General features: G+C 65.1%; 6 protein-coding genes across 6 annotated transcripts in view; 3 read left to right on the forward strand and 3 right to left on the reverse strand.

Moving 5' to 3' along the window:
- The window catches only part of EMIHUDRAFT_111563 (hypothetical protein), a gene marked incomplete at both ends in the record, with an annotated part of 4975 nt that extends 4484 nt beyond the window's left edge, over positions 1 to 491 (forward strand). The window contains one exon of the mRNA XM_005786110.1: positions 331 to 491. Coding sequence (XP_005786167.1) covers positions 331 to 491 — 161 coding nt within the window. The remainder of the gene's footprint in view (positions 1 to 330) is intronic.
- Positions 492 to 1218: 727 nt separating this feature from the next.
- EMIHUDRAFT_229215 (hypothetical protein) lies at positions 1219 to 1790 on the forward strand (the record flags this gene model as incomplete). The annotated part of the gene is made up of 2 exons (XM_005786111.1): positions 1219 to 1625; positions 1754 to 1790. The coding sequence occupies 2 exons, from the start codon at positions 1219 to 1221 to the stop codon at positions 1788 to 1790; spliced, it is 444 nt and encodes a 147-aa protein (XP_005786168.1).
- A 1308-nt stretch (positions 1791 to 3098) lies between these two features.
- EMIHUDRAFT_418001 (hypothetical protein) lies at positions 3099 to 6624 on the reverse strand (the record flags this gene model as incomplete). The annotated part of the gene is made up of 11 exons (XM_005786112.1): positions 3099 to 3663; positions 3886 to 3906; positions 4043 to 4114; positions 4412 to 4575; positions 4694 to 4781; positions 4926 to 5018; positions 5208 to 5346; positions 5535 to 5767; positions 5949 to 6257; positions 6325 to 6399; positions 6478 to 6624. 11 exons carry the CDS (start codon positions 6622 to 6624, stop codon positions 3355 to 3357), a joined length of 1650 nt encoding a protein of 549 aa, XP_005786169.1. The 3' UTR covers positions 3099 to 3354.
- Positions 6625 to 7958: 1334 nt separating this feature from the next.
- On the forward strand, positions 7959 to 9363 carry EMIHUDRAFT_441463 (hypothetical protein). Its single transcript, XM_005786113.1, has 3 exons — positions 7959 to 8802; positions 8856 to 9015; positions 9068 to 9363. Exons 1-3 carry the CDS (start codon positions 8010 to 8012, stop codon positions 9204 to 9206), a joined length of 1092 nt encoding a protein of 363 aa, XP_005786170.1. The 5' UTR covers positions 7959 to 8009; the 3' UTR covers positions 9207 to 9363.
- A 5465-nt stretch (positions 9364 to 14828) lies between these two features.
- Positions 14829 to 15788, reverse strand: EMIHUDRAFT_229222 (hypothetical protein; the record flags this gene model as incomplete). Its single annotated transcript, XM_005786114.1, has 2 exons — positions 14829 to 15205; positions 15428 to 15788. The coding sequence occupies 2 exons, from the start codon at positions 15786 to 15788 to the stop codon at positions 14829 to 14831; spliced, it is 738 nt and encodes a 245-aa protein (XP_005786171.1).
- A 412-nt stretch (positions 15789 to 16200) lies between these two features.
- On the reverse strand, positions 16201 to 22951 carry EMIHUDRAFT_467708 (hypothetical protein; the record flags this gene model as incomplete). Its single annotated transcript, XM_005786115.1, has 12 exons — positions 16201 to 16574; positions 16833 to 17109; positions 17355 to 17414; positions 17476 to 17553; positions 17861 to 18042; positions 18673 to 18679; positions 19990 to 20394; positions 21426 to 21521; positions 22092 to 22146; positions 22184 to 22233; positions 22308 to 22402; positions 22489 to 22951. 12 exons carry the CDS (start codon positions 22949 to 22951, stop codon positions 16453 to 16455), a joined length of 1890 nt encoding a protein of 629 aa, XP_005786172.1. The 3' UTR covers positions 16201 to 16452.
- Between the last annotated feature and the right edge of the window lie 389 nt (positions 22952 to 23340).

Below are 23340 nucleotides of genomic sequence, written 5' to 3' on the forward strand. Positions count from 1 at the left end.
AGAGCATGTAGCCGCCAGCGAGGAGGAGGGCGGCCGCCTGCGCCTCGCTCACGCGCTGCCCGGTCGTCGCTTCGGCCGCCGCAGCCGCACGCGACAGGCCTCGCCGCAGCCCATCCGCCACGCCTCTCGCGCCGCCGCCGCCGCGCGCGGACTGGTACACGAACGCGGCTGCGCCGCCGCCACAGAGGACGAGCGGGAGTGGGAGGCCGAGCACGCGCGGCGCAACGTAGAGGAGGAGGAGCATCGCCACGCCAGCCTGCGCTAGCGAGACGCCCGGAGGCAGCATCGCCTGCAGCCGTGCCATCGCCGCCTGCGCTGCCTGCGCGGCAGCGCCCGCCGGCATGCCACCGCCTCCAAAGCCAGGCATGCCGCCTCCAAAGCCGGGCATGCCACCACCACCGCCGCCGCCACCGCCGTCGGCCGACCCGTCCGCGGTGAGATTGCTCGGCCTCAGCGCCATGGTCGGACCCGCATCGAGCCGGACTGTGTAGCGGCCCTTGTCCTCGTCGAAGCCGACCGCGATGCCACGGCTGCCGTTGAGCTCGGGCTTGGAGGAGAGGCCGTCGACGATCACGCGGCGGCCTCAGGGGCCTCAGCTATCGAGAGAAATAAAAGCGCGCGAGACCCTTGCCAAGCCGATCGCGAGACCTCTCCCTTGGGTTCTCCGTTTCTTTCTCTCTTTCTTTCGCGAGACCTCGACAGAAGCCGCCCTGTTGGAGAGTGTGAACTCAAACCTACATCTACATCCTCCCATGATGACCGTAGCCTGGCTGTCCTTGTGTAACCCTCATCATCTTGTGACGTCAATCTTTCTAGCCTTCGAGCCCTTGTGGTCACGCACCAGGGTCGCAGCGCCGTTCTGACCATGGCAGACGATGTGGAGCCCCGCACACACACGCACGCACGCAGTGCATTCGCGCAAACACAGATTCCGTGAAACTACTCACAGAAACACATCGCGTTTTTGGTTTGGCCTATTGGAAGATGCGACCCTTCGCCGATCTCGGATAAATCGGAAAAAGGGGATGTTTGTGGGAAGCGAACTAATGAGAAGAACGGGAAACGGCTATAGTGAATCCGGGCTGAGGGCGTGCACACCCTCGCCCCTGACGTTCCCCTGTACCTACGCCAGTGGCGCCCTGGGCAGCCAGGCACATGTCTAATGCCTCCGCGAAGCCACGCGACCCCTCTCGCGCGTCGCATCTGGCGGATCGGACGATGCTCGCCCTGTTTGCTGCCGCGACGGTTGTCTTCGGCCCCGCGCAGCTCCTGGTCTTCGCGCGGCTTCGTGGCGGGCTTGCATTCCACAGCATGGGCGAGATTCTCCTTAGCAGGGCGGGACAGGTGGCTGTGCTCGCACTGGGCATGGCAGCAACAAATAAGCCAGAGTGGTACCTGCGTCGTCGGACAGAGCTCCTGACGGCCGGCTCCGCACCACTCTGGGCGTTGCAGCTGCAGTCGAACAAGGTTCTCCTCGCGCTCAGCGTCAACGATCCGTTTAGTCAAGCATGGGTGGCATTCTGCCTCAGCATGGCCCTCGTCATGCATCTCGCATTGCCGCTGAAGCACGGCAATCTTCTCCCCGAGATTATCCTCCGCGGCGCAACCGTCGTCGTCCAAACACTGTGCGCGCCCCTCCCACCTGACGAGGGTCGCCAATTTGGGGCAATCCTTGCGCTTTGCGTGACGTTGACCACCTTCATTGCCGTCCTGCTATCCTTCTCCGCTTTTACTGCCCGCCTGCCTTCCTCAGAGCAGACGCCAAACAGGCACGTGGAAATGTCTGGTAAATGTCTCGAGTCCCGCCTCGACTCTGTTGTCGAGCAGCAAGCGGAGCACGAGGCGAGGCTGGAGGCTCTCGAGCGATGCCAAGAACCCGCCGCCGCCCAGCCCACCCCCGCCCAGCCCGCCACCGCCCAGCCCGCCACCGCGCAGAGCGCCACACAGTTGTTGCAAGAGCAGCAAAGCGCGAGTCTGGACCAACGGTTGGAGCACCTAGTGGCGATGGCCGCCCGCCTCGACGCACGGGCGGCGGCCCTGGACCAACGCGAGGCGGAGATGGACGAGGAGGTGGATTCAGAGACAGACGACGTCGAGGCCACGGTGCCTATGTTCAGAGTCAGAGCCCCAGTCGTGCCCCAGGTGCGAAGCAGCAACCTCCCGCCAGTGCAGGGAGTGCCGGTGGCGGTGGTGGAGGAGGCAGCGGCGGAGGAAGTGGAGCAGGCGGGACAAGAGCAAGACGTGAACGAAGCGACGGGCGAGAGGCTCGGTGGGAGTGACTAGGCGCTACCGGGACAACTTTCTCCTTGCTGGCGGCCGTTCTAGGTCCAGCAAGGAGAAAGACGGGTCAGGGCCAATCTCCCTCCGGCGGAGGGAACGATAGAGCCCCATTGCGTCACGTACTCCTCCCGTCGCTCGGTTCGCTTGTGAGTTGTGTGTGCTGCGGCGGCGGCGCGCAGGGTCGGGTCGTCGGGCCCCCGTTAATGTGCTCAATCAAGTGATCATTCATAAATGTTCGTCAACATAAGACTGAGTGAGAGCTTGTGCTTGCCGCTGGAGGATGTTGACGCCCTCTAGGACGCCTTTGAGCACCTCGCGGTAGCCCATCCGCTTGCTCGCGAGCTGCTCGAGCGCCTCGGGGCTCCGTGTCCCGGGTAACTGCGGCAAAACGCCACCCTACGGCTACTCTCGGAGCTAATGGACACGTCACACAGCAGGCCTCCATGGTAGCCCATCCGCGAGACCTCGAGAGACTCGACATGTATATGTGGAGCCAAGTGAAGACCCTCTCGGAGACCCGTGTTTACTTTACGGCCCCTTCCCTGCGAACGCGCACCCCCCCCAGGGGGGCTAGGGCTCTCTTGCCCGCAACCCCGATATCTCGATCATCCGAGGGGCCCGCTGGGTGCGCTTCTTAGCTCCCCGGCCCTGGATGTGAGGTTGATGGCTGCACTCCACAACGCACAAGTGCTCCAAGTGCACCACCACCTCAGCGCTTGCTCACGCCTCAGTCGCACTCGAGGTCTCGAGCACGGCAGCAGCGCTCCTGAGCTCCCAGCAGCAGCTTCGTATGACGATATCTAGGAGGCCCGCCCCTCTTACAGTACTCAGTAGTCATACTATACTCCGATATAGAGCACACTGATAGACTCTCTCAACCTCTGTTCGCGGGGCCTCACCGCGCTGTTTGAGTCTCTCTCCAGAGAACCGTACCTCGCGCGCTCGCTCGCAGGGGCGTGTGCGCGGCGCTGCCCGTCGTCTCGCTCGCGCGGCGCGGGCGGCGCCCCCCCGCCACCCTGCGCCCGGTCGCGGCGGCGGGAGAGTCAGAAGGGGGTAGAGCGGAGGGGGAGGCCGTCAGCCGTTGAAGGCGGCGGGCTCGATGACATCGTCAATCTTGAGGATCATGCGCACAACCTGCGTGGCGAGCATGAGCTGCTGCTGCTTGCCGATGAGCGTCTCGAACACCTTCTGCTCCTTCATGTCGTTGGTGCCCGCCTGGTTGCAGTCGATGCCCAAGTACGACCGCCCGCTCGAAACCTGGTCAGCCTTGACGGACGCCACCGTCTCGATCGGCTGCAGCCCCGAGTTCTCGGCAAGCGCGCACGGCGTCTGCTCGAGCGCATCCGCAAAGGCTCGCATCGCGTACTGCTCGATGGTGCCGACCTGGTTGTTGGGGAGATATGGGGGAGATATGGGGGAGATATGGGGGAGATATGGGGAGATGGTGCCGACCTGGTCGTTGAGAACAGTAATGGGAATGGCAATACTGCAGTACAGTAGTCGCAGTAGTAATAATAGTGGCAAGAATGAGATGAGCAGAACAGCTGCTGCTGCTGCTGCTACTCCTACCAATCAGAAGAATGGTGACAACTCGATGGTGCGGACCTGGTCCGCCGCCTCAGACACCTTGAGCGAGCACGCAATCTCCGACGCGCCTATTCACAGCAGGAGGTGTGAAGAGACGCTGTTCACACCTTGAGCGAGCACGCAATCTCCGACGCGCCTATTCACAGCAAGAGGTGTGAAGAGACGCTGTTCACACCTTGAGCGAGCACGCAATCTCCGACGCGCCGCCGCCGTACACGATCCGGTTGTCCCGGATCAGATTGCGCACCTGTCGGCGGCGGAGGGTGTGAAGAGGGGGGGGGGAGGGTGTGAGGAGAGGGTGTGATGAGAGGGTGTGAAGAGAGGGTGTGATGAGGGGGTGCGAAGAGGCCACGAGGGGCGTTGCGCATATCGCGTCGTGCAGCGAGAGGTGGGGAGAGGTGGGGAGAGGTGGGGAGAGATGGGGGAGAGATGGGGAGAGATGGGGGGGAGATGGGGGGAGATGGGGAGGGGTGGGGAGAGATGGGGAGAGATGGGGGAAGAGATGGGGGGAGAGATGGGGGGGGGAGATGGGGAGATCGCGCACCACGCAGATCGCGTCGTGCAGCGAGCGCTTCGCCTCGTCGAGGACCATCCGGTTGCCTCCGCGGCAAAAGACGGTGACGGCGCGCGAGTTTGGGCAGCCCTCGATCACGATCATCCGGTCCTTTGTCGTCCCGAACGCCTCCTCGTGCACGTGGCCCGCCGAGCCTGTTCACAGCAGGAGGTGTGAAGAGACGCTGTTCACGCCTCCTCGTGCGCGTGGGCTCACATCTCCCCATCTCTCCCCCATCTCTCTCCCCCCCATCACCCCCCCTCTCTCCCAAACCGAGCTTGTCCGCCGTCAGCTCCGCGAAGCGAGGGACGATGCGCGCATCCGTCGCGATGGCGATCAGCTCGAGCTCCACGCCGCCAACCTGCGGACGTGTCGTGGACGTGTCGTGGACGTGTCGTGGACAGATCCTGCGAACAAAGCTGACGCCGCCCCGGGTAGTACCGGTTTCGTACTTTTAGCTCTCTCTTTCTCTCTCTCTCAGTGTCTGTAGCTCTTACGTGCATACCCATCGGATGGCGGGCAGCTCGTTCTGCATCAACAAGTGGTTCGCCTCGTCGTCAAAGCCCCACTGGCAGATGACCAGGTTGGCGCCGGCGTCCTTCACCTGCCGGAGAGGGGGGGGGGGGGGGGATACGTCTTCGGCTCCCCCGCGGGAAGCCCCGCGCGCAGACGACAACAGCGTCTCTCCCACACACGCACAGACGCCGCACGCATGCACGCAAGGCTCGGGCACGGCAGTGTGGTGGTGTGAGCTGGCTCGGGCACGGCAGTGTGGTGGTGTGAGCACACGAGGAGTAGCAGAGAGTGCACGCGCCTGCCGGATCATCTGCGTGAAGTAGTCCTTCTCCTTGGCCTGCATCTCCTCGAAGGCGGCGACCGACTCCAGCTCGAGCTTGTGCTTCGTCTTTGGCTTCGGGGGCTCGAACCTGCGTGAAGACGCCGACAGGATGGGCGGGAGGACGGTGCTGTGCAGCGTCTTCAGAGCACCGCGTGAGTACGAGGGGCTGCGAAGACAGTGCATACAGCGGGATACGACCGAATGCGGCTGAACACGTGTCCTCTCGAGCGCTGGTTGGGGGACATGCCTCCGTCTTCTTCTTCTAGGGGCTTGCACGGGCAGGTGAGCACGCAGAGCTTGACGTCCTTGAGGTCCTTCGGCATCTGGGGGTGCGCCATGTCCTTGTCAATGACGATACCGCGCACGAGGGTCGTGTCCTCGAGCGAGCCCCCCACCTTGCCGTCCATCTTGATCAGGTCCAGGTTCACGTCCTTGCGCTCGAAGTCGGCGACGGCCATCACCGCGTCGACGGCGATCTGCCCCATCTTCCGGTGCGCGCGGTTGACGATCTTGGAGCCTACGGCGCACGCCGTGCGGGCGTGTCGTGGGCGTGTCGTGGACGTGCGCAGCGCGGAGAGGGCCGAGTCGGCGCACCTACGGGGCGCGTCCTGGGCGTGTCGTGGGCGTGTCTGTCGTGGACGAGCGCAGCGCGGGCGGCAGTCTTGGAGCGCCGAGCGTGGTCATGGCGACCTCGACGAGCGCCTCGGTGTTGTCGAGCGAGTACGAGAAGGTGTCCGAGATGGAGGCGAGGTGCTCCACCGCAATCGCGCATGCGCGGTCGAAGCCCTCCGCCACTCTCATCGGGTGGATCCCGCGGTCCAGCAGCGCCTCGGCCTTCTCCAGCAGCGCGCCCGCCAGCACGACCACGCCGGTGGTACCGTCGCCGATCTCATCGTCCTGCGACTTGGAGAGCTCGACGAGGAGCTTGCCGATCTGGTGCTCGACCTTCATCTGCTCGAGAATCGTCGCGCCTACGCGCACCGCTCCCGACGAGGTCATCTCAAGCCCCGCCCCGCCCCGCACGCCTCCCGCCTCACGGCGCCGCGCCATCGTTGGTGATCGTCACGTCGCCGTCCGGCGACTGCAGCATCTTGTCCATGCCCTTGGGACCGAGCGACGTCTTGAGGATGTTGCAAACGGCCTGCGCGGGCGGCGGGGGGTGGGGAGAGGGCGGCGAATCGGCGTGTGGGTGGCGCAACAAGAGGCGGCGAGAGGTGACGGCGCCGCGGCGGGCGTGGAGAGTGCGGCGGGCCTTGGCGGCGAGGATGTTGGCCTTCTGCGCCTCGAGGCCCTTCAGCCGCCCCTTGGCCTCGCCCTCCTTGATGATGATGAAGGGGCGCCCATACTCGTCGAACGCGAGACTCATGCCTGCTAAGCGAGCGGCCGCGGCGGCGTCGTGGTGGCGCACGCGGCTGAATCTCGGCAGAGGGCGCGCGGCGTGAGCAGCGACGGTGGACGGGCGCGTCGCGGGCGGGGGGCGGAGCGGCGGCGGCGGAGCGGCGCACTCGATCCTCCAACGCCGCCTTGCGCTTCCGCCCAACGCCTCGCGCCAACGGGTTGGGGCCTCTTGCCGGTGTGGTATGGTACCTCTTGCGTCCACCCGTACCGCGTTGGTGTCCCAGTCGTTGGTCGGACTGTGTTTCGCCTTCCCATCCATCAATCCCAGCTCAAGACCATATCCCCCCGCCTCTGGCAGACCTGCTTGGCCTTGGGGTAGTATGGTAGGGCTAGTCTTGGGCGGTCAGGACCCACGCCTTTGGGCCGCCGATGGTACCATACCATACCCCGGGAAAGTAAGGCTCATGTGAAAAAATCCTCGCACGTAACTCCTCGCGGGTGGAGCTGTGCCCTTGCCCCTTGCTCGCGCTCTCGCCTCAGCCGGGAGAGACGTGGTGGGCAAGGCCGCGCGGCTGCATGATGGCGACCAGTGCAGCGAACGGAGACGACGCGGCTCAGCTGGTGCGGCTGCGTCGTGGTACGTGGATGCCACGGACGGCTGCGCACAGTTGCCGCAACATTGGGCGATACTCATTGTTGCGTGATACGCACGCAGCCTTCCTCCTCCCTGCGCCCCCGCCTCACGCTCCACCGCTCGAGAAGCCGATTGCGACGGGCGGCTTCACCCGCGCGATTGCGAGCAGCACCTATGCCACGCACACCAGTGTCTGGTGAGACCCGGGCTTGTCGTCAGCGCGGAGGAGGGAGTGGAGCGGATGACACCTGAGGCAGCGACCAGGGGTGGGGATGTCGGGGTGGGGAGTTCTCGAGGTTCTCGAGGTGGATATCCTTTGGCCGCGTTGGGTAGGGGTGGGCGGCGCCCGGAGTGGGAGTGGTGGTGTGACTGCTCCTGTGGTGCGGGCGACGGCTTCTGAGGAAGCCGTCGCCCGCGCCTCGCCTGTCGCGTGAATCGTGTAAAGAAAGAAAGAAACCAGACAACCCAAGGGAGGGATGGGAGAACGGCACGCCGCCACCACACAGGGATTTTAAGGAGAGGAGTGTGATGCGCTAGCCGTCGCCTACCCTAGGGCGTGAATCGTGTCGTGCGACCGCCTTTCGTTGTAAAATTCATTTTTTCCGAGGGAGTTTTGTCGGAAAATTCTTTTGTCACACAACCCCCCCCCGCCCCCACAATTTCTTTTGATTGTTCTTTTCTTTTTTTAAAACCGAATCGTGTACTTCTTTTTTTGTCAGGCAGGCACTCGCAGGCTGCATGCACTCGTCGGCTGGCAGGCACTCGCAGGCTTCCCGACGATGACTGCGCTGCTTGAGCACATCAACCTCAACATCCTCGACGAGCCGACGGCACGCGAGTTTTACGTCTCCTGCCTCGGCGCCGTCGTGAATGAGCCGACGACGAACGAGCGGCAGCTTCACGTCAACATGGGAGCGACGCAGTTCCACCTGCTGCGCAAGTATGGTAAGGCGGAGGGTGTCACACCGGTGACCGCGGCGCAGCGCTGGGCGGGCGAGATCGAGCTGTGGACGTCGGAGCGGCTCGACGCGATTGCCGACCGGCTCACGCGGCACAAGCTGCGTGGCCATGTGCGAGATGGCGCGAGCGACGTCCTGCGAGTCCGCTGCCCGTACGGCAACGCCTTTGTGATTCGGCACGAGGCGCCCGGAAGCTGCGATGGCTGGGGGTGCCACCCCTCCGGCAGCGGTGCTCTGACGCGTCTGGTCCGCGCCGTGCACGATGTGCGCCCCGGCGCCGCCGCGCGGCTTGCGCACTTCTGGAAGGAGACGCTGGGCGGCGAGGCGTGCGAGCTTCAGCCTTCAGGCACGCCGCCTCTGTGGTGCGAGGGCGGCGTTGCCGGCGGGGCGGGGAGTGGCGAAGACACCGCCGGCTTGCAGCAGTGCGTGGTTCGTTTCGGCGCCGCGCCGCAGCAACTCGTGTTCGCCGAGAGGCGCTCAGCGCCGCCTCCAGACGAGTATGAGCGGAACGAGGCGGCAGCGTACCACATCTGTGTCTACCTCGAGACGGCGGAGCGCTTTGCCGCATGTTTCCGCGCTTGCGAGGCGGCAGGGCTGCTCTACGCCAACGAGAGTGCGCGAGACTGCCCCGAGATGAGCCGGAGACTGCGCGAGCGTAGGCGGCAGGGCTGCTCTACGCCAACCCGGCCTACGCGCGCAGCCCGCCCGAGTTTGGCAACGCGATGGCGTGGGAGGAGGTGCAGGCGTGCGGCCAGTTCCGCATCAAGGAGCTCGGAGGCTCTACCGGCGAGCCAGCGGCGCCCAGAGCTCTACCCAGAGCAGGCGGGTCGCCGCTGTGGCTGTGGGCGGCGTCCATTCACAGCCTTGACTGTGAACAGGCGCTCGTCCTCGAGGTGGAGGTTCGCTCGCCCCACCACGTGTCGTGCCCGATCGGCAAGCGGCCGCGGTAGCTCTGGGAGTGGACGGGTGACGGCTCTCTCGGTCTCGCCCGTACACTCATGCTGCACCAGGCTGTAGGGTGTACGTGCAGCGTGTACCGTGTACACTTCTTGACACACTGGGGCCGCCAGCTCTACCGTGTGCCCCTCGGTCCTCCTCGCGGTACGCGGTCTCTCTTCGACGCTATTCGCATATATATTTCTTTTTGTATGTATGTACAAAGTCACGAATGAGTCATGTTCCCCAGCGACATCTCCGATGCAGTCGCGGTCCTCCTGTACGGCATGCAGGTGCAGGTGCACAAGGTGCCTTATAAAGAGGGCTCAGTTACCTCGTACGTCCAGGGCCGCCTGGCTAAGTGAATGAGGACTCACGTCATGTCACATATACGACACGTGTTGTGTTGGATTTCACAACCAGGAATGTCCTTAATTTTGCACGCAGATAGTGTCCCTGACGCGTTCTGTACATGCCCCCAGTCATCATTTCAAAGGAAATGAAAATGAATTTTTGGGTGGCGAGTCGGCCCATGTTTGGGGGGGGGGGGGTAAACCGCGCGCAACAAAAATAAAAATTTCAACAAAGCGCCCCGAACAGATGTCAGAAGATGCAGAATGGCATCACGAGTCACACATCCGATCTCGCCGATCGGAGGTTTCGTCCCGTGAGCGGTGTCGTGTCCCGCCCCATGCCCATGTGTCTGCCACCGTCCGAGGAGTGGGCCTCCGGGGACGCCACGTGGGAGGCCGCGCCGTGGCTGCTGGCCGCCCGCGAGTTGGAGGGCAGCAGGCCGAGTCGCATCGATCAGTCCCAGTCTTAGTTGTCCGTACACCTCACGACAACAGCCTGCCGGAGAGTCCGGCGGGTCACCGTGGATGCATGTCTGCGGATCACGTCCGGCCGCTCAGGGGGAGTACGCCCCGGGCGGCGAGAGGGACGCGCGTGCGCGCCCCCGGACGTGGGCGGCTGGCTGGGGTGACACAGAGAGAAGGGAGGCAGCTCGGGACATCAAGCCCTCTCTCTGTGTATCACACCCTGGCCGCTTACATACCTACATCAACGGCCAGACCCCAACGAATCTCTCTCCCCCCCCACACCATCGTCTTCGAGATCGCTGCAAGCAAGGGCAAACTTTAAGTCTTCCTTGTGGAGCTAAGTGCATTGCCGTTCTTAACGGAGTCGCTTAGGCGGCTCCGGTGGTGTGCCGGTGATAGGACTAGCACGCGCCAGTTCGCACCTGTGTGTGTCGAGCCTGTGTAAAGAAAGAAAGAAAACAGAGAACCCAAGGGAGGGATGGGAGGACGGCACGCCGCCACCACACAGGGATTTTAAGGAGAGGTGTGTGGTGCGCTAGCCGTCGCCTGTGTGCTGTGAGAGACAGAGTTGTTTTGTTTAAAGTCTTCCTTGTGGCTTGTAGAGCTCTAGGAACGCAACGCGCGCGAGATGCGTAAGGCCGCATGGATCTCACTCGAGACGGAACCCGAGACGGAGAAGGCCGAGGAGGCTGAAGGCCTCGAGATGGCCGTCGAGGAGGCCGTCGAGGAGGCCGAGGGCCTCAAGGATGCCGAGCGCATCGAGGAGGCCGAGCGTGTGGAGGACGCTGCTTCACGTGCGCCGCCAAAGAAGAAGAAGAAGAAGCAACGGCGACGAACAACTCGCCTGCCGCCAACCGAGGAGCCGGCTGCGCAAGGCAGTGGGTCAGCACTCGCGACGGCGGTGGCGCGACAGCCCAACATGGTGCTCCTTCTCGTCATGGCCAGCCTTCTCGGCTTGGGCAGCTTGGCGGCGATTCCGTTGACCTGGGGCCCGCCGTCGCCGCTGCTGCCGCCGCCGCCGCCACCAACATCGCCACCGCCGCCACCGTCGACACCGCCGCCAGCTGCATCTCCCCTGCCGCCTCCCGATGCGCCGCCCTCGCCGTGGCCACCACCACTTGTACCTCCGCTGCTGCCGCCTCGCTCGTCGCCGCCGCCGTACCCGCCGTACGCCCGGCCTACGTGCAACTGCTTTGACGTCTGCAACCAGGACAAGATACGCAACTGGCACCTGCGGCTGCCCGTCGTCTCGAGCACCAAGTCGCCATGGTATGGCTACCTGCGCATGGTCTACCACGGCGACGTGGACCTGCCCGTCGACATGAAGACGTTTTCCTTCTTCTACGTCGACTCTCTTCCCTTTTACCGCTGCAAGGGCGAGGAGAATTGGTGCGACGACGCGACGTGCTCGAGATGGCTCCACGAAAGGCAACCAAGCAGCTGGCAGATTGCGCGCCACAAGCGCGACTGGGAGCCCGGAGCCAATTACCGCCCGCACCCCGGCGAGCAGCAGTCTCTGGGGCCGATCCTAAAGCTCAGCTCCCGCGAGCCGATGAAGGTGCGCACGTGGTACGAGGTGTCGCGTCACACGCGCGACACGTTTGGGCAGGGCAAGCCTGCCAAGCCCTACTGCCAGAAGGGCGGAAACTCCCAGCACCCGGACCTCTACGTGGGCGATCCTGTCAAAGGCGCCGCCGAGGGCGTGGGCTACGGGTGCTGGTTCTACGGCGTCATCGGAAGCGGCATCTTTTTGCGCGTTGACGACGGGCTGTGGGTCAAGAATAGATCCGACGTGACGCGCCGCTTCCCCAGGGTGAACATCTGGGGTGGTGCCGACTGCCCATATGCCCAGGAGGCGCACCGGCAAGGCTACGGCTCGATGGTGATTCCACAGTCCTTTCGGCCAGCCAGCGGCGTCTGGCTCGAGGACCCGGGGCCGCCGACCTCCGAGCTCATTGCGGCCAACCGCGATTGCGTGGTGCGGACGACGCCGCTGCCTTCCGCGTGCCCGCCCGAGGAGGGCACATACATCCGCCACGGCGAGTGGAAGGGCAATCCGGCGCCGATCATCCGCACCGGCTGGAACGCCACGCTATCCTGCCCGTGCGTGGAGCACGAGGCGAACAAATTCGGGTGGCTCAACTGCGGTCGCGTCGTATGATGTAACATACTTCCGGGCCGGTGTGCGGGGAGCGAACCTTAACGACCGCCCAGAAGCTTTCTGAGCGAACCAATCGGGCCAGGATCATCAGCATATGTCCCCTCCACAGCATCGTGGGCGTTTGAGCGGTATTTGAGGAGCACCGCGACTCTGAAGTTCGGCCGGGTGGTCTGCAGACCGCCCCCCCGGAGCAGCAGAGGCTCCGTGGGGTCGAAAAGTCGACGCTGGGAGTCGCACTCGTCAAACCGTCGCAACACCACGCGGTACGCACGTACCGCCCACATCCCCTCCACCGCTGAGAAGGCGCAGATCGACCGCCGGGCCGCGTAGCCGTCGTTAAGGAGCCGTTTTTGGAGCCGTACGAAGAGGTCCCAGACGGGCGAAGATGCGGTTTTTCGACAACCACACGCGATGTGGTATCTGCTTTTTGCTAAAAACAGGCCGCCTGGTGCAGCATCACTAGTAAAACACGCAACCACACTGAAAGCTCCACACTAGCCGGTATAGGCGAGAACCGACGGCGTCACGGTCGCCGGAGTGGACGCACTGCACACACACTGTGACCGTGTCGACGGTGTGACAGTGAGCTGACACAATCGTCGGCGCCGCGCTATCGCGGCGCCCCGCAGTCAACACGCCTCAGGCACACCCCTGAACGCGCCATGGGCGCGCAGATACACCGCAGCGCCGTGGAGAATCCACACCTGGCCGGTCCCGAGCCCCGTCCTGGGCCTCCAGACGGCCGAAGATCGGCCTTCGGGCGGGATGAACTTGTCGGAAATGGAGCAAACTTGGCGCGGCTCGCCGCTCGCGGTACCGGGTGAGCCTGGATAGGGCAAAATCTGGGGTGAATACGAGGGACAGAGGTCGCAAGTTTGTCGCGCAAGTTTGCGCGGCGTGGCGCTGCCCCGCTGCCGAGGGCGCCACCAACCCGTGGCGGCGGCATTTCCAGCCCAAATTGGGCGTTCCGTGCGCCTTGCCGGCGAGAGTGGACGGGCTGTGCATCGTGGGGGGGGGTGACTGAGAGAGAGGTGGTCGTGTGCCTACTTTGTCGGCCGCGCGCGAGGAGAATACTGGGTGTGAGGCGCGCAGGAGGCGAGGGTGGGCGCGCCGGCGGTCGAGCCACCGAAGAATTCGACGTGGCGCAGCTCCGCGCCGGCGGGGACGACCGAGCACATGATGTCGGCGGCGGTCACGCGACGAGGGAGAGCCGCAGGAGCCCTCTGAGAGCCAGGCGCGCGAAAGCAGCGATGAGTGGCGCTTCGATCAGCCACCTGTGGGCGGCCACCGGGGAGACGGTCAAGCGCTGCCAGGGTTGGATCCGGTGCGTCTCGTATCACTGGTGGGCAGGGTCTGCAGCAGCAACGCTCAAAAAGAGGCAAAAAACGCGACAACTGTTTGGACTGTCGACTCTCTCGACACACCGTCCTCGACCGCGCTGAAAAGCTGGCTGGTGGTCGCGCGCAGCGCGTCAGCGCGGCTCCAACTGGTTCGGCACCTCGGCTGGGTCCATCGGCAAGAGGCCCGCGCCGTCGGGCGGCCCCGGGAGCGCATGGGCGGCCGGCGCTGAGCGGAGGAATGCGGGCTGAGATCTCGCAGCTCTGCCACGAAAAACACAAGGCGCCAAGGGGGGGGGTCAAGTATGTTACATCATAGTCGCACCGTACCTCGAGTCGATCGCGCCTCGCTGGCGAGTGGGATATGTCTCAGCCCGAGGTTGAGACAGCGCCGCTTGTACCCGAGACAGAGACAGTCCAGACCGAGCCACCCAAGTCACACCTGCCGGACGAGTCGGTGCAGTACCACCACGACATCGTGCACGAAGCTCCCGACAATCGATACACCATCGACGTCACTGCCGGCTCGCAGGAGCGGCAGGGCGACTATACACTAGGTGTCGTGGTGGTGCTCCTCGCGGGCGGCGCCGTGTACTACGCGTACAGGAGGCTTACCTAAACACTCTGTACGTCCCGTAAACAGTGAAAATTAAAGTTAGCTATTGTTGGCAAAACAAGACACAGAGCTCACACAGAATCACAGCGGGAGGAAAGCGGCGAGTCGTAAGGTAAGGTAAGGTAAGGTAAGGTAAACTTCTCCACACACACGAGGTGGTGGGGCAAGGGGGGGCAACCCTCGCGTCTCCACGTCTAACGACAGGAGCCCCACGGCATTCAAAGTGCAAGGCCCGGTGCGCGTGGGTGAGCGGTGTGTGTGTGTGTGTGTGTGTGTGTGTATGTGTGTGTGTGTGTGTGTGTGTGTGTGTGTGTGTGTGTGTGTGTGTGTGTGTGTGTGTGTGTGTGTGTGTGTGTGTGTGTGTGTGTGTGTGTGTGTGTCACGTCACTGCATCCTCTGCCGGTTCCTCCCGTCGCCTCTTCTTTGTTCGAATGTTTTTCAATCCATCCTTCACGAAGCCCTCCCATGTAGCTAGCGTTCTTTGCGAATGTCTCGAGATGGCCAGCAGGCGCTGTCTGCTCTTGCGGCCTGTGCGGGCCGCTCGTCCTCCTCGCCCTTCTTTCGTCCTCCCGTCCCTCCCCTCCACCATGGCCTCCTCGGTACTTCTTTCTCCATCCGCCTCGCCCTGCCTTTTCGTATCGTGCCGTTCGCCCTCCATTGCCGTTCTTAACGGAGTCGCTTAGGCGGCTCCGGTGGTGAGCCTGTGTGTGTGCCAGTCCGCGCCAGTCTGCGCCCTTGTCGTGCCAGTGTGCTGTGAGAGAGGCTTGTATCTTAAGAACTCCATTCGGTGACCTCCATGGCTGTCCGCGTCCTTTTGGGTGGCGCTCTCGATACCGTTGCGTCAACCTCGACGTCGCTGTCGCCCTCCCCGTCCCCGTCGTCGCCCGTGCCTCGGTTCGCGTCATTGGTAGCGTTTCCGTTGCCCCCTCGTGCTCCGCCGTCGCCCTCTCTGCTCGGGCCGTTCGCGATTTTGCTCCTCCTGCGTGTCGCCCCTCCGTCTCCTCCCCTGCCTTCGTCGTCATCGTCGCTGTCGCGAAAGCCCTCCGGTCCCTCGATTCCTTCGTCTATCCCCTCCGCTGCGTCGTCCCAGTTTATATCCTCATCCTCTGTGCGCGTTTTCGTTCCCTCCCCTTCTCCATCGTTGTCGCCTCCGTCGACTGTGGCGCTGCCTCTTCCCTCGCCTCCGTCCTCCTCGTCTCGCCTGCCGTCGTCCCGTGTCTCCTCGTCCTCGCCCTCGCCTTGGCCGTTGTCTACCTGTTCATCGTGTCCCTTGCTGCTGGTGGCATCGCCGTTGGCTTCCTCTCTCCCCCTTTCCTCCCTGCCCCTCTCGCTGTCTGGTGCTAATGGACCCCCTTCCTCTCCCTCGCCACCGTCACCGTCACCATCCCCGTCGCTACCGCCCTCCATGCCCGCCGCCCTTTGTTTCACACTCGTCTCTGCCATGTTCGCCGTCGCCGCCGTCCTGTCTGCTGCGCTCTGTGCTCCGTGGTACAGTCGCTTATTGTTGTTCAGGATTAGCTCGCGCACCAGGACAGCCTCCTGCTCGTTATCTTGGCTTGCCGATATGCATCCAAAGTTCCACGCTAGCTCCTCCTTCGTCACGTCTATCTTTTTGCAGTATCTCGCGAATGCCGTCCGCGCTTGCTGGGGTGTTATTGCGTTCGGGTCCGCCCTCGTCCCCGGCCGCCCTGTATCCCATCTCCTTGCGGTGGCTCTTGTATGAGTCCCCATATGACCATGTGATTTCTTGGCCTTCCTTGACTCCTCTCTCTGCAAACAGGACCATCACCTGCGCAGCTGCCTTGCCTAATTGTATCTCCTCGTAGCGTACGAAGTGCGTCGCCCTCGTGCCTCGTTTCGGCTCATTCGATGCTGCAGGCCAGTCGAAATTAATTCGCGCCGCGACGCTGTCAAAGTCGTCCCCGCTCTCGTCGTCACTTCCATCCAGCTGCGTCCCCCCTGCTGCCGTGTGTCGTGACAGTTCGTCTGGTACTGTCTCTGGTGGCTGCGCCGTTCCTGTCCGGAAGATCTCCCCAGTGTAGATGCTACACACCTCGAATTTCTCCAGCCTCCTCGTCGCCAGTAGGCCGAGTTCCCCTTCCGCCTAGAGCCCGGTATGCTAGAGGGGCCTACCTTCGCCCCTACTTAGGGAAAACATTTAAACTGCAAGCAGCGGACTCCCTGTCACGACTGGCAGAGCCCAACATTTATTTCCCTTCCGAGCGCGCGCTGCGCTCGCGTCGCTGCTTCACACGCCTCTAATAAAATCGCCAACCAGCTGCGGCCCTGCGCGCCTTTTGGGCTCGTCTACTTTCGGCGGCGGCGACTATGGTCGTTCTGCGATGGCACCTCCGGCGAGTAGGAAGAACTCCCGGGTGGGAGTCGCCCGGTGCAGCTAAGTTCCCTGCTGCTGCTCCTCGCCACACTCTGGCGCGCTTGCGGTGGCGTGTATTCGGCCGACGGCGACGCCGAGGTCGCGCCCTCCTGCAGAACCCTCGCGCAGCACACACGCGGCGCCTGTTCACAGCCAGCCGGTGAGCAGCCGCTCTCCCACCGGCGCGCCCCTCGTTCACTGTGAGCAGCGGCGCCCACGAGCAAGTACTCCGCCGCGTGGACGAAGCGGAGCCGCAGCAGCTGTGTGCCGCCGTACCGGAGCAGCCCTACACCCCGCAAAGCCAGCGGTCAGAAAAGAAGGACGCCGCGCGGCGCGGCACCGGAGGAGCAGCCCGCCGCCGCTGTCGCCGTCGCCCCTCGCCTCCGCCCCCCTGCCCTCACCGCCCCTCCCCTCGCCCCCCCTGCCTCCGCCCCCGCTGCCGCCGCTGCCTCTGCTCTCGCTGCCTCCGCTGCCTCCGCCCCCGCTGCCGCCGCTGCCTCTGCTCTCGCTGCCTCCGCTGCCTCTGCTCTCGCTGCCTCCGCTGCCACTTCGGGCGGAAGAGTGCGGCGGCGACGCGTCGCCGCTCCTGACGGCGGGCAGCACGCGCGCGACCTGCTTGACGCCCAGACAGTACAGCACGAGCTCCGCGCCAGCCACGACCTTGGCCGGCAGCTGGATCTTAGTATTAATTAAACACCATGAATCAGTATTAATTAAGCCACGACCTTGGCCGGCAGCTGGATCTTATTAACTAATTAATTACCATGAATCAGTATTAATTAAGCCACGACCTCGGCCGGCAGCTGGATCTTATTAACTAATTAATTACCATGAACCAGTATTAATTAAGCCACGACCTCGGCCGGCAGCTGGATCTTATTAACTAATTAATTACCATGAACCAGTATTAATTAAGCCACGACCTCGGCCGGCAGCTGGATCGCCGTCACGCGCGCGGTGAACTCCCACACGGCGGACGGCGCCTGCGGGCGTGTCTCGGACATGTCACCGACGTGTGGCGGAGACGTCCCCGCACTCGCACACGGCGCTCGGCGCCGGCCGCGTGCGCTCGTCGACGAGGACCATGCCGCGCCGCAGCTTGAAGCCGCCGCCGTCCGCAACCTGCGAGAAGGGAGGCGCACTCGCGCGGCGGAGGAGGGCGCGGCACAAACCGCGCACACACGCCAAGCTGCACGCTCAGGGGGTGGGTGGGTGGGGGGGGGGGGGGGGGGCCACCCCGGGGGGGGCGTCCCCCAACCTGCAGGTTTACCGTGGCGGACTCCCCTACCCCACGGTAGCCCGAACCATCCCCTACCCCCACGGTACCCGAACCCTAGGGCGCCGACCTGCAAGCTGACGGAGGCGGACTCCCCTACCCCCACGGCACCCGCACCCGTCCCCCACCCCCCACGGTCCCCGCTAGGGCGACCTGCAAGCTGACGGTGGCGGACTGGCCGGCGACCGCGCGGCCGACGCCGAGCTCCTTGTACTTGATCGACCGCAGCGTCGCCGGCGCCCAACGCCCGCGCGCGTCGGGGCCGACGAGCAACCGGCCGGGGGCGGGCGAGGGGACGGCGGCGCGCGCGCAGAGTGCGCCGCGCAGCAACGTGCCTGGGCCGAGATACGGGGAGATACGGGGAGGTGTGGGGAGGTGCGGGGAGATAGAGCGCCCCCCCCGCGCGCGAGCGGCACTTGAGCGAGCTCCACAGAGGTGCGCGAAAGGTCGCCGAGAGACAGCCGAGGTGTGGCCGAGATGCAGCCGAGATGGGTAGCAGTCTGCCTGAGACGACGGGCCCATCGCACGGCTCCGGCTCCTACGGTGCGAACACGCCAGCCTCGGGGCGGGAGATGGCGGTTGTGCAGTGTACGCCGAGCTCCGCGTGGCGCACACGGGGTGCGGAGACAGCGACCATGCCACGGCTGAATACGGCGGAGCGCGGATGAGTGCGTGTCCTCTCGAGCGCTGGTTGGAGGACAAGAGTGCGTCTTCCGCTTCTAGGCTCCGCGCTGCCAGGTGTGGGGGAGATACGGGGGAGATACGGGGGGAGATATGGGGAGATCTTCCGCTTCTAGGCTCCGGCGCCTCCCCGCCGCACTCCCGCGCGTCGCAGACCCAAGGGTCGTCGTCCTAGTCAACAGGGCTCTCCTTGAGTCCGGCACACGCCCCGCGCTCGTCGTACCTTGAGCATCCCCTACCCCCACGGTACCCGCACCCATCCCCTACCCCCACGGTACCCGCACCCATCCCCTACCCCCACGGTACCCGAACCTTGAGCACGGGGGCAGCGGAGCGCGGCATGTGGCACCCGTCGATGGAGAGCAGCAGCCGCCCTCCTGTCATCAGCACCACCCGACGGTCCGTCCACTGCGGGCGCACACCCCCGACGCAGAGAACAGAGGCGGCGGCGTGTCGTCGCCTTGCAGAAGTCCCCAGTCGCGGGGCGGGAGCCGCCCGAGAGTGCGGATGAGCAGGGGGAGGCCGGCTCCAGACCGCGCAGAGATGCCGAGCCTGCCACTCGTGGTGAATCAACAAGTAAGAATGATTACGTAATTCACTACTAGCCGGACCGCGCAGAGATGCCGAGCCGGAGCGCTGGACACACCGCCCTCTCGGCGCGGGAATGCGGTGTCGTGCGCAGTGTAATGAAGAGCACCGCGTGGAGTACGAGGGGCTACGGACACAGCGAACCCAGCCGACTGCGGCGGAGTACAGCGGAGTCCGCGTCCTCTCGAGCGCTGGTCCGAGTGACTTCCGAGTGCGTCTTCCGCTACTAGGGGTCCGAGATGTGGGGAGATACGGGGGGAGATATGGGGAGATCTTCCGCTTCTAGGGGCCCGAGCAGCGGCGTGACAGCCTCCGCCTGCGCCGACGTTGCGCCGTCGCCCGCCTCCTCTGTTCCGCCAGTCGACCCTCCCCCGCCTGCGCAAAGAATGCCAGTTGACCCTCGGGGCGGGGAGGCGGCATTGTGCAGAGTAGTCAGAGCAGGCATTGTGCAGAGTAGTCAGAGCACCCAGCGTGAGGACGAGGTGCTGCGAGCACACAGTGACTACAGCAGAGCTACAGCAGAGCTGCAGCGGAGCAACGGCCGAATGCGGCGCGGAGTCCGTGCCCTCTCGAGCGCCGGTTGGAGTGCAAGAGTGCGTGCTGCGTCAGCTTCTAGGGAGTCTAGGGCGTGCGAGATATGGGGAGATACGCGCTCCGCTTCTCTGGGGCGGCGAGATATGGGGAGATACGCGCTCCGCTTCTCTGGGGCGGCGAGATATGGGGAGATACGCGCTCCGCTTCTCTGGGGCGGCGAGATATGGGGAGATACGTGCTCCGCTTCTCTGGCGCGGCGAGATATGGGGAGATACGCGCTCCGCTTCTCTGGGGCGGCGAGATATGGGGAGATACGCGTTCCGCTTCTCTGGGGCGGCGAGATATGGGGAGATACGTGCTCCGCTTCTCTAGGGCCCGCCGCCGTCGCTGCTTCCACAACTGCGCATCGAAGCCGTCGACCCCGCCGTCGGCAGAGAGGAGGAGAGCAGGACGGCAGAGCCCCCCGCCTCGCCTCCCACCTCGCCGCTGCCGGTGACGCCGCCCGCGCCCCCGTCGCCAGCGCCGAAGCCGCCCCCACCGCCCCCACCGCCCCCACCGCCGCCTCCGCCGCCGCCACCGCCGCCGCCGCCGCCGCCGCCTCCGCCGCCTCCGCCGCCGCCGCCTCCGCCGCCTCCGCCGCCTCCGCCGCCGCCGCCTCCGCCGCCTCCGCCGCCGCCGCCGCCTCCGCCGCCTCCGCCGCCTCCGCCGCCTCCGCCGCCTCCGCCGCCTCCGCCGCCTCCGCCGCCGCCGGCGGCGCCGGCGGCGGCGGCGTCCGGCTCGGCGCCGCCGCTGTCGTCCTCGCTGCCGCCGTCCGCGCCGCTGGGCGGGAGGGCGAGGCAGGGGCAGTGCGCAGAGAAGGGGGGCGGCTCGGCCAGCACCGCCGCCTAATTAAATGAATTAACTAATTGATTGATGAATTAATTAATTAGGGGGGCTCGGCCAGCATCGCCGCCTGGCGGAGGCACCGCTGGTTCGTCAATGTGTGGCTCACCAATGTGTAGTCAGTGTGGGTGAACTGTTCACATAGTAGTAGGGAAAGAGTCGACGAAGCACCGCTCGTTCGACCGGCGCACGCCGCCCCTCTCTTGGCGAGGGGGGCTGGCGAGGGGTGTATCCGCATCTCGGCTGCCTCTCGGCTGCCTCTCGGCTGCCTCTCGGCTGCCTCTCGGCTGCCTCTCGGCTGCCTCTCGGCTGCCTCTCGGCTGCCTCTCGGCTGCCTCTCGGCTGCCTCTCGGCTGCCTCTCGGCTGCCTCTCGGCTGCCTCTCGGCTGCCTCTCGGCTGCCTCTCGGCTGCCTCTCGGCTGCCTCTCGGCTGCCTCTCGGCTGCCTCTCGGCTGCCTCTCGGCTGCCTCTCGGCTGCCTCTCGGCTGCCTCTCGGCTGCCTCTCGGCTGCCTCTCGGCTGCCTCTCGGCTGCCTCTCGGCTGCCTCTCGGCTGCCTCTCGGCTGCCTCTCGGCTGCCTCTCGGCTGCCTCTCGGCTGCCTCTCGGCTGCCTCTCGGCTGCCTCTCGGCTGCCTCTCGGCTGCCTCTCGGCTACATCTCGCCTCGAGCTCGGCCTCGCTCTCGAGGTAGAGCGGGGACGGCAGGCCGCACTCCGCCAGCAGCCGCAGCGTCGCCTCGGCGAGGTTGCCCAGCGAGGTGGCGTCCGCCACGTCCGCCTAATTCATCGTTAGTTCACTCTGAATGGACTCCTGAATGAGCTATGATTGAGGTGTCGTCCACCACGCCCGCCTTGCAGAGCAGCGCCACGACGGGTACGCCCAGCCTACGCGCTGAAGAAACCAGCCTCAGTCTGCGCAGCGTATTCAGAGCACCGCGGGAAGACAACGGACAGGAGGACAGGTGAGGGCAGCGGAATACGGATGAGCACGGCTGAAGACGTGTCCTCTCGGGCGCTAGTTGGGAGACAAGAACACGTCCTCTGCTTCTAGGACGCCCTGCCCCGCCGCAAGCAGCGCGTGGAGCCGCGTGGCCGCGGTGATGCCAACGTCCGCCCCGACGCAGAGCAGCGCCTAATTAACAGCTAATTAATCGTTAATTAATCGTTAATGAATGCCGGCGTCCGCCCCGACGCAGAGCAGCGCGTAGTCAGGCGCGTGCGCGGTCAGACCCGCGAGCGTCGTCTTGAGAAACCGGCCTGAGTCATCGTTCATTCATACCCAATCCGTAGTGAATTCACAGCGTCGTCTTGGGGTAGCGGCCTGTGGCGTGGGGGAGGCGCCGGCCGACACAGACGTGACTGTGGCCGGTGCCACAGAGTGGCGTCGCGTCGGCTTGTCGCGCCGCTCGTGCACGGCGAGCGTGGGGAGTGTGTAGCCGCGCGTGTGTGTGCGCGTGGGCCCGTGCTCCGCGCCTCGGTGTGTGTAAGGCTGGACTGGACTGGCTGTGGGCAGCGACACTTGAGGCCGGCCTCGCATTCGCCTTCCTGGGACGCAGCGCTGCCTTCTGACTGCCGCCGCTGTCTCTCCCTTCTCGACCGCCCGTGCGTGTGCGTCTTGGGGCCCGGTGCTGTGTGGTTGCGTGAGTAGCTGCCTTCGCCGCAGAGGTCCAGCAGCGTCATCACCCGCGACGAGGAGGCGCACAGCTCCGACGTCGTGCGCGCCAGCTCCTCCGTCCAGTTGAGCAGGCGCGAGGCGCCTATTCACGGCAAGAGGTGTGAAGAGACGCTGTTCACAGCTCCTCCGTCCAGTTGAGCAGCCGGCAGGCGCCGTCAAAGCCGAGCACCTGTTCACAGCAGGAGGTGTGAAGAGACGCTGTTCACAGCTGAGCAGCCGGCAGGCGCCGTCAAAGCCGAGCACTTGCTGTGAGATGGAGGACGTTGCGCCTGTCTCCAGCTCGTGCATGTGCCGCATCACGAGCGTCCGCGCGGAGCCCTTGCCGTCGTCGAGCGCGCCTGCCCCACCACCGGACCGGTGTGAGTCGCAGACTGCTGAGCGCAACGGAGGGTTCTGTGCTGCCAAAGAAGCGCGCCTGGGCCACCCGCGAGGACGCCCACCACCGAAGACTTGCCCGCCTGGGCGCTGCCCAGCACCGCGATCCGCACCTCCACCTGCGCGCACTCCGCAAACTGCTCGATTCGCACCTCGGCTATCCGCCCCGTCGGCACGCCCTTGGTCCGCTGCGCGGCGACCACCATACGCGCCGAAACGTGGCCGCACATCCGGCGGAGAGTGCCAAGCGACGCGGACATGTCGCGAGGGCAGAGACCGTGGAGCGCGCCGTCGTCCTCCACGCCGAGGAGGTAAACCGCACGGCCCCGCCCCTCGGCAAGCCGGTAAGCCAGCTGCGTCACCAGCTGCTGGAAGCGCGCCGGCGTCGGCGAGACGAGCTTCAGCTTGTACTCGACGTTGCCGACCTCGACCTCCTGAGGGTAGGAGTCCGCATCGTGGGAGATGTCCGCGCTACCGTGCGAGCCGTGCGGCGGCGTCCTGCGCGCCCCCATGCCGACTGCGAGACAACTGCCCGACCCGGGCCCGGACGGTAAGTAAATAAGTAACGATTCACGCGACAGGCGAGGCGCGGGCGACGGCTTCCTCAGAAGCCGTCGCCCGCACCACAGGAGCAATCACACCACCACTCCCATTCCGGCGCCCACCCGCTCCCCAACGCGACTTTGCCTCCGAGTAGCATCCTCTCGTACCAGTCCACCCGGCCGTCGCCGGCGTTATCGCCCGGTAGATCGCAGGCCTTCCGACGTGCAGTCGAGCTGGGCTTCCAACACCGCGCACTCCTGCATGCATGTCGTCTAAGCGCTCGCCCGGTGCCTTGCGAGCAAACATCGACCGCTTGCCACCTCCTCTGCCTACTCCGATCGCCACGCCCTGAGACTCG

This window comes from Emiliania huxleyi (assembly GCF_000372725.1).
Source record: "Emiliania huxleyi CCMP1516 chromosome Unknown EMIHUscaffold_154, whole genome shotgun sequence".
Taxonomy (NCBI): Eukaryota; Haptophyta; order Isochrysidales; family Noelaerhabdaceae; genus Emiliania; species Emiliania huxleyi.

Bases quoted from the DNA above. Each gene is read 5' to 3' on its own strand.
- EMIHUDRAFT_441463 (XM_005786113.1), top strand. From the start codon at position 8,010: ATGACTGCGCTGCTTGAGCACATCAACCTCAACATCCTCGACGAGCCG. The intron at 8,803-8,855 runs GTGCGCGAGACT...CGTAGGCGGCAG, and splicing joins GCTGCTCTACGCCAACGAGA to GGCTGCTCTACGCCAACCCG. The intron at 9,016-9,067 runs GTCGCCGCTGTG...GACTGTGAACAG, and splicing joins GCTCTACCCAGAGCAGGCGG to GCGCTCGTCCTCGAGGTGGA.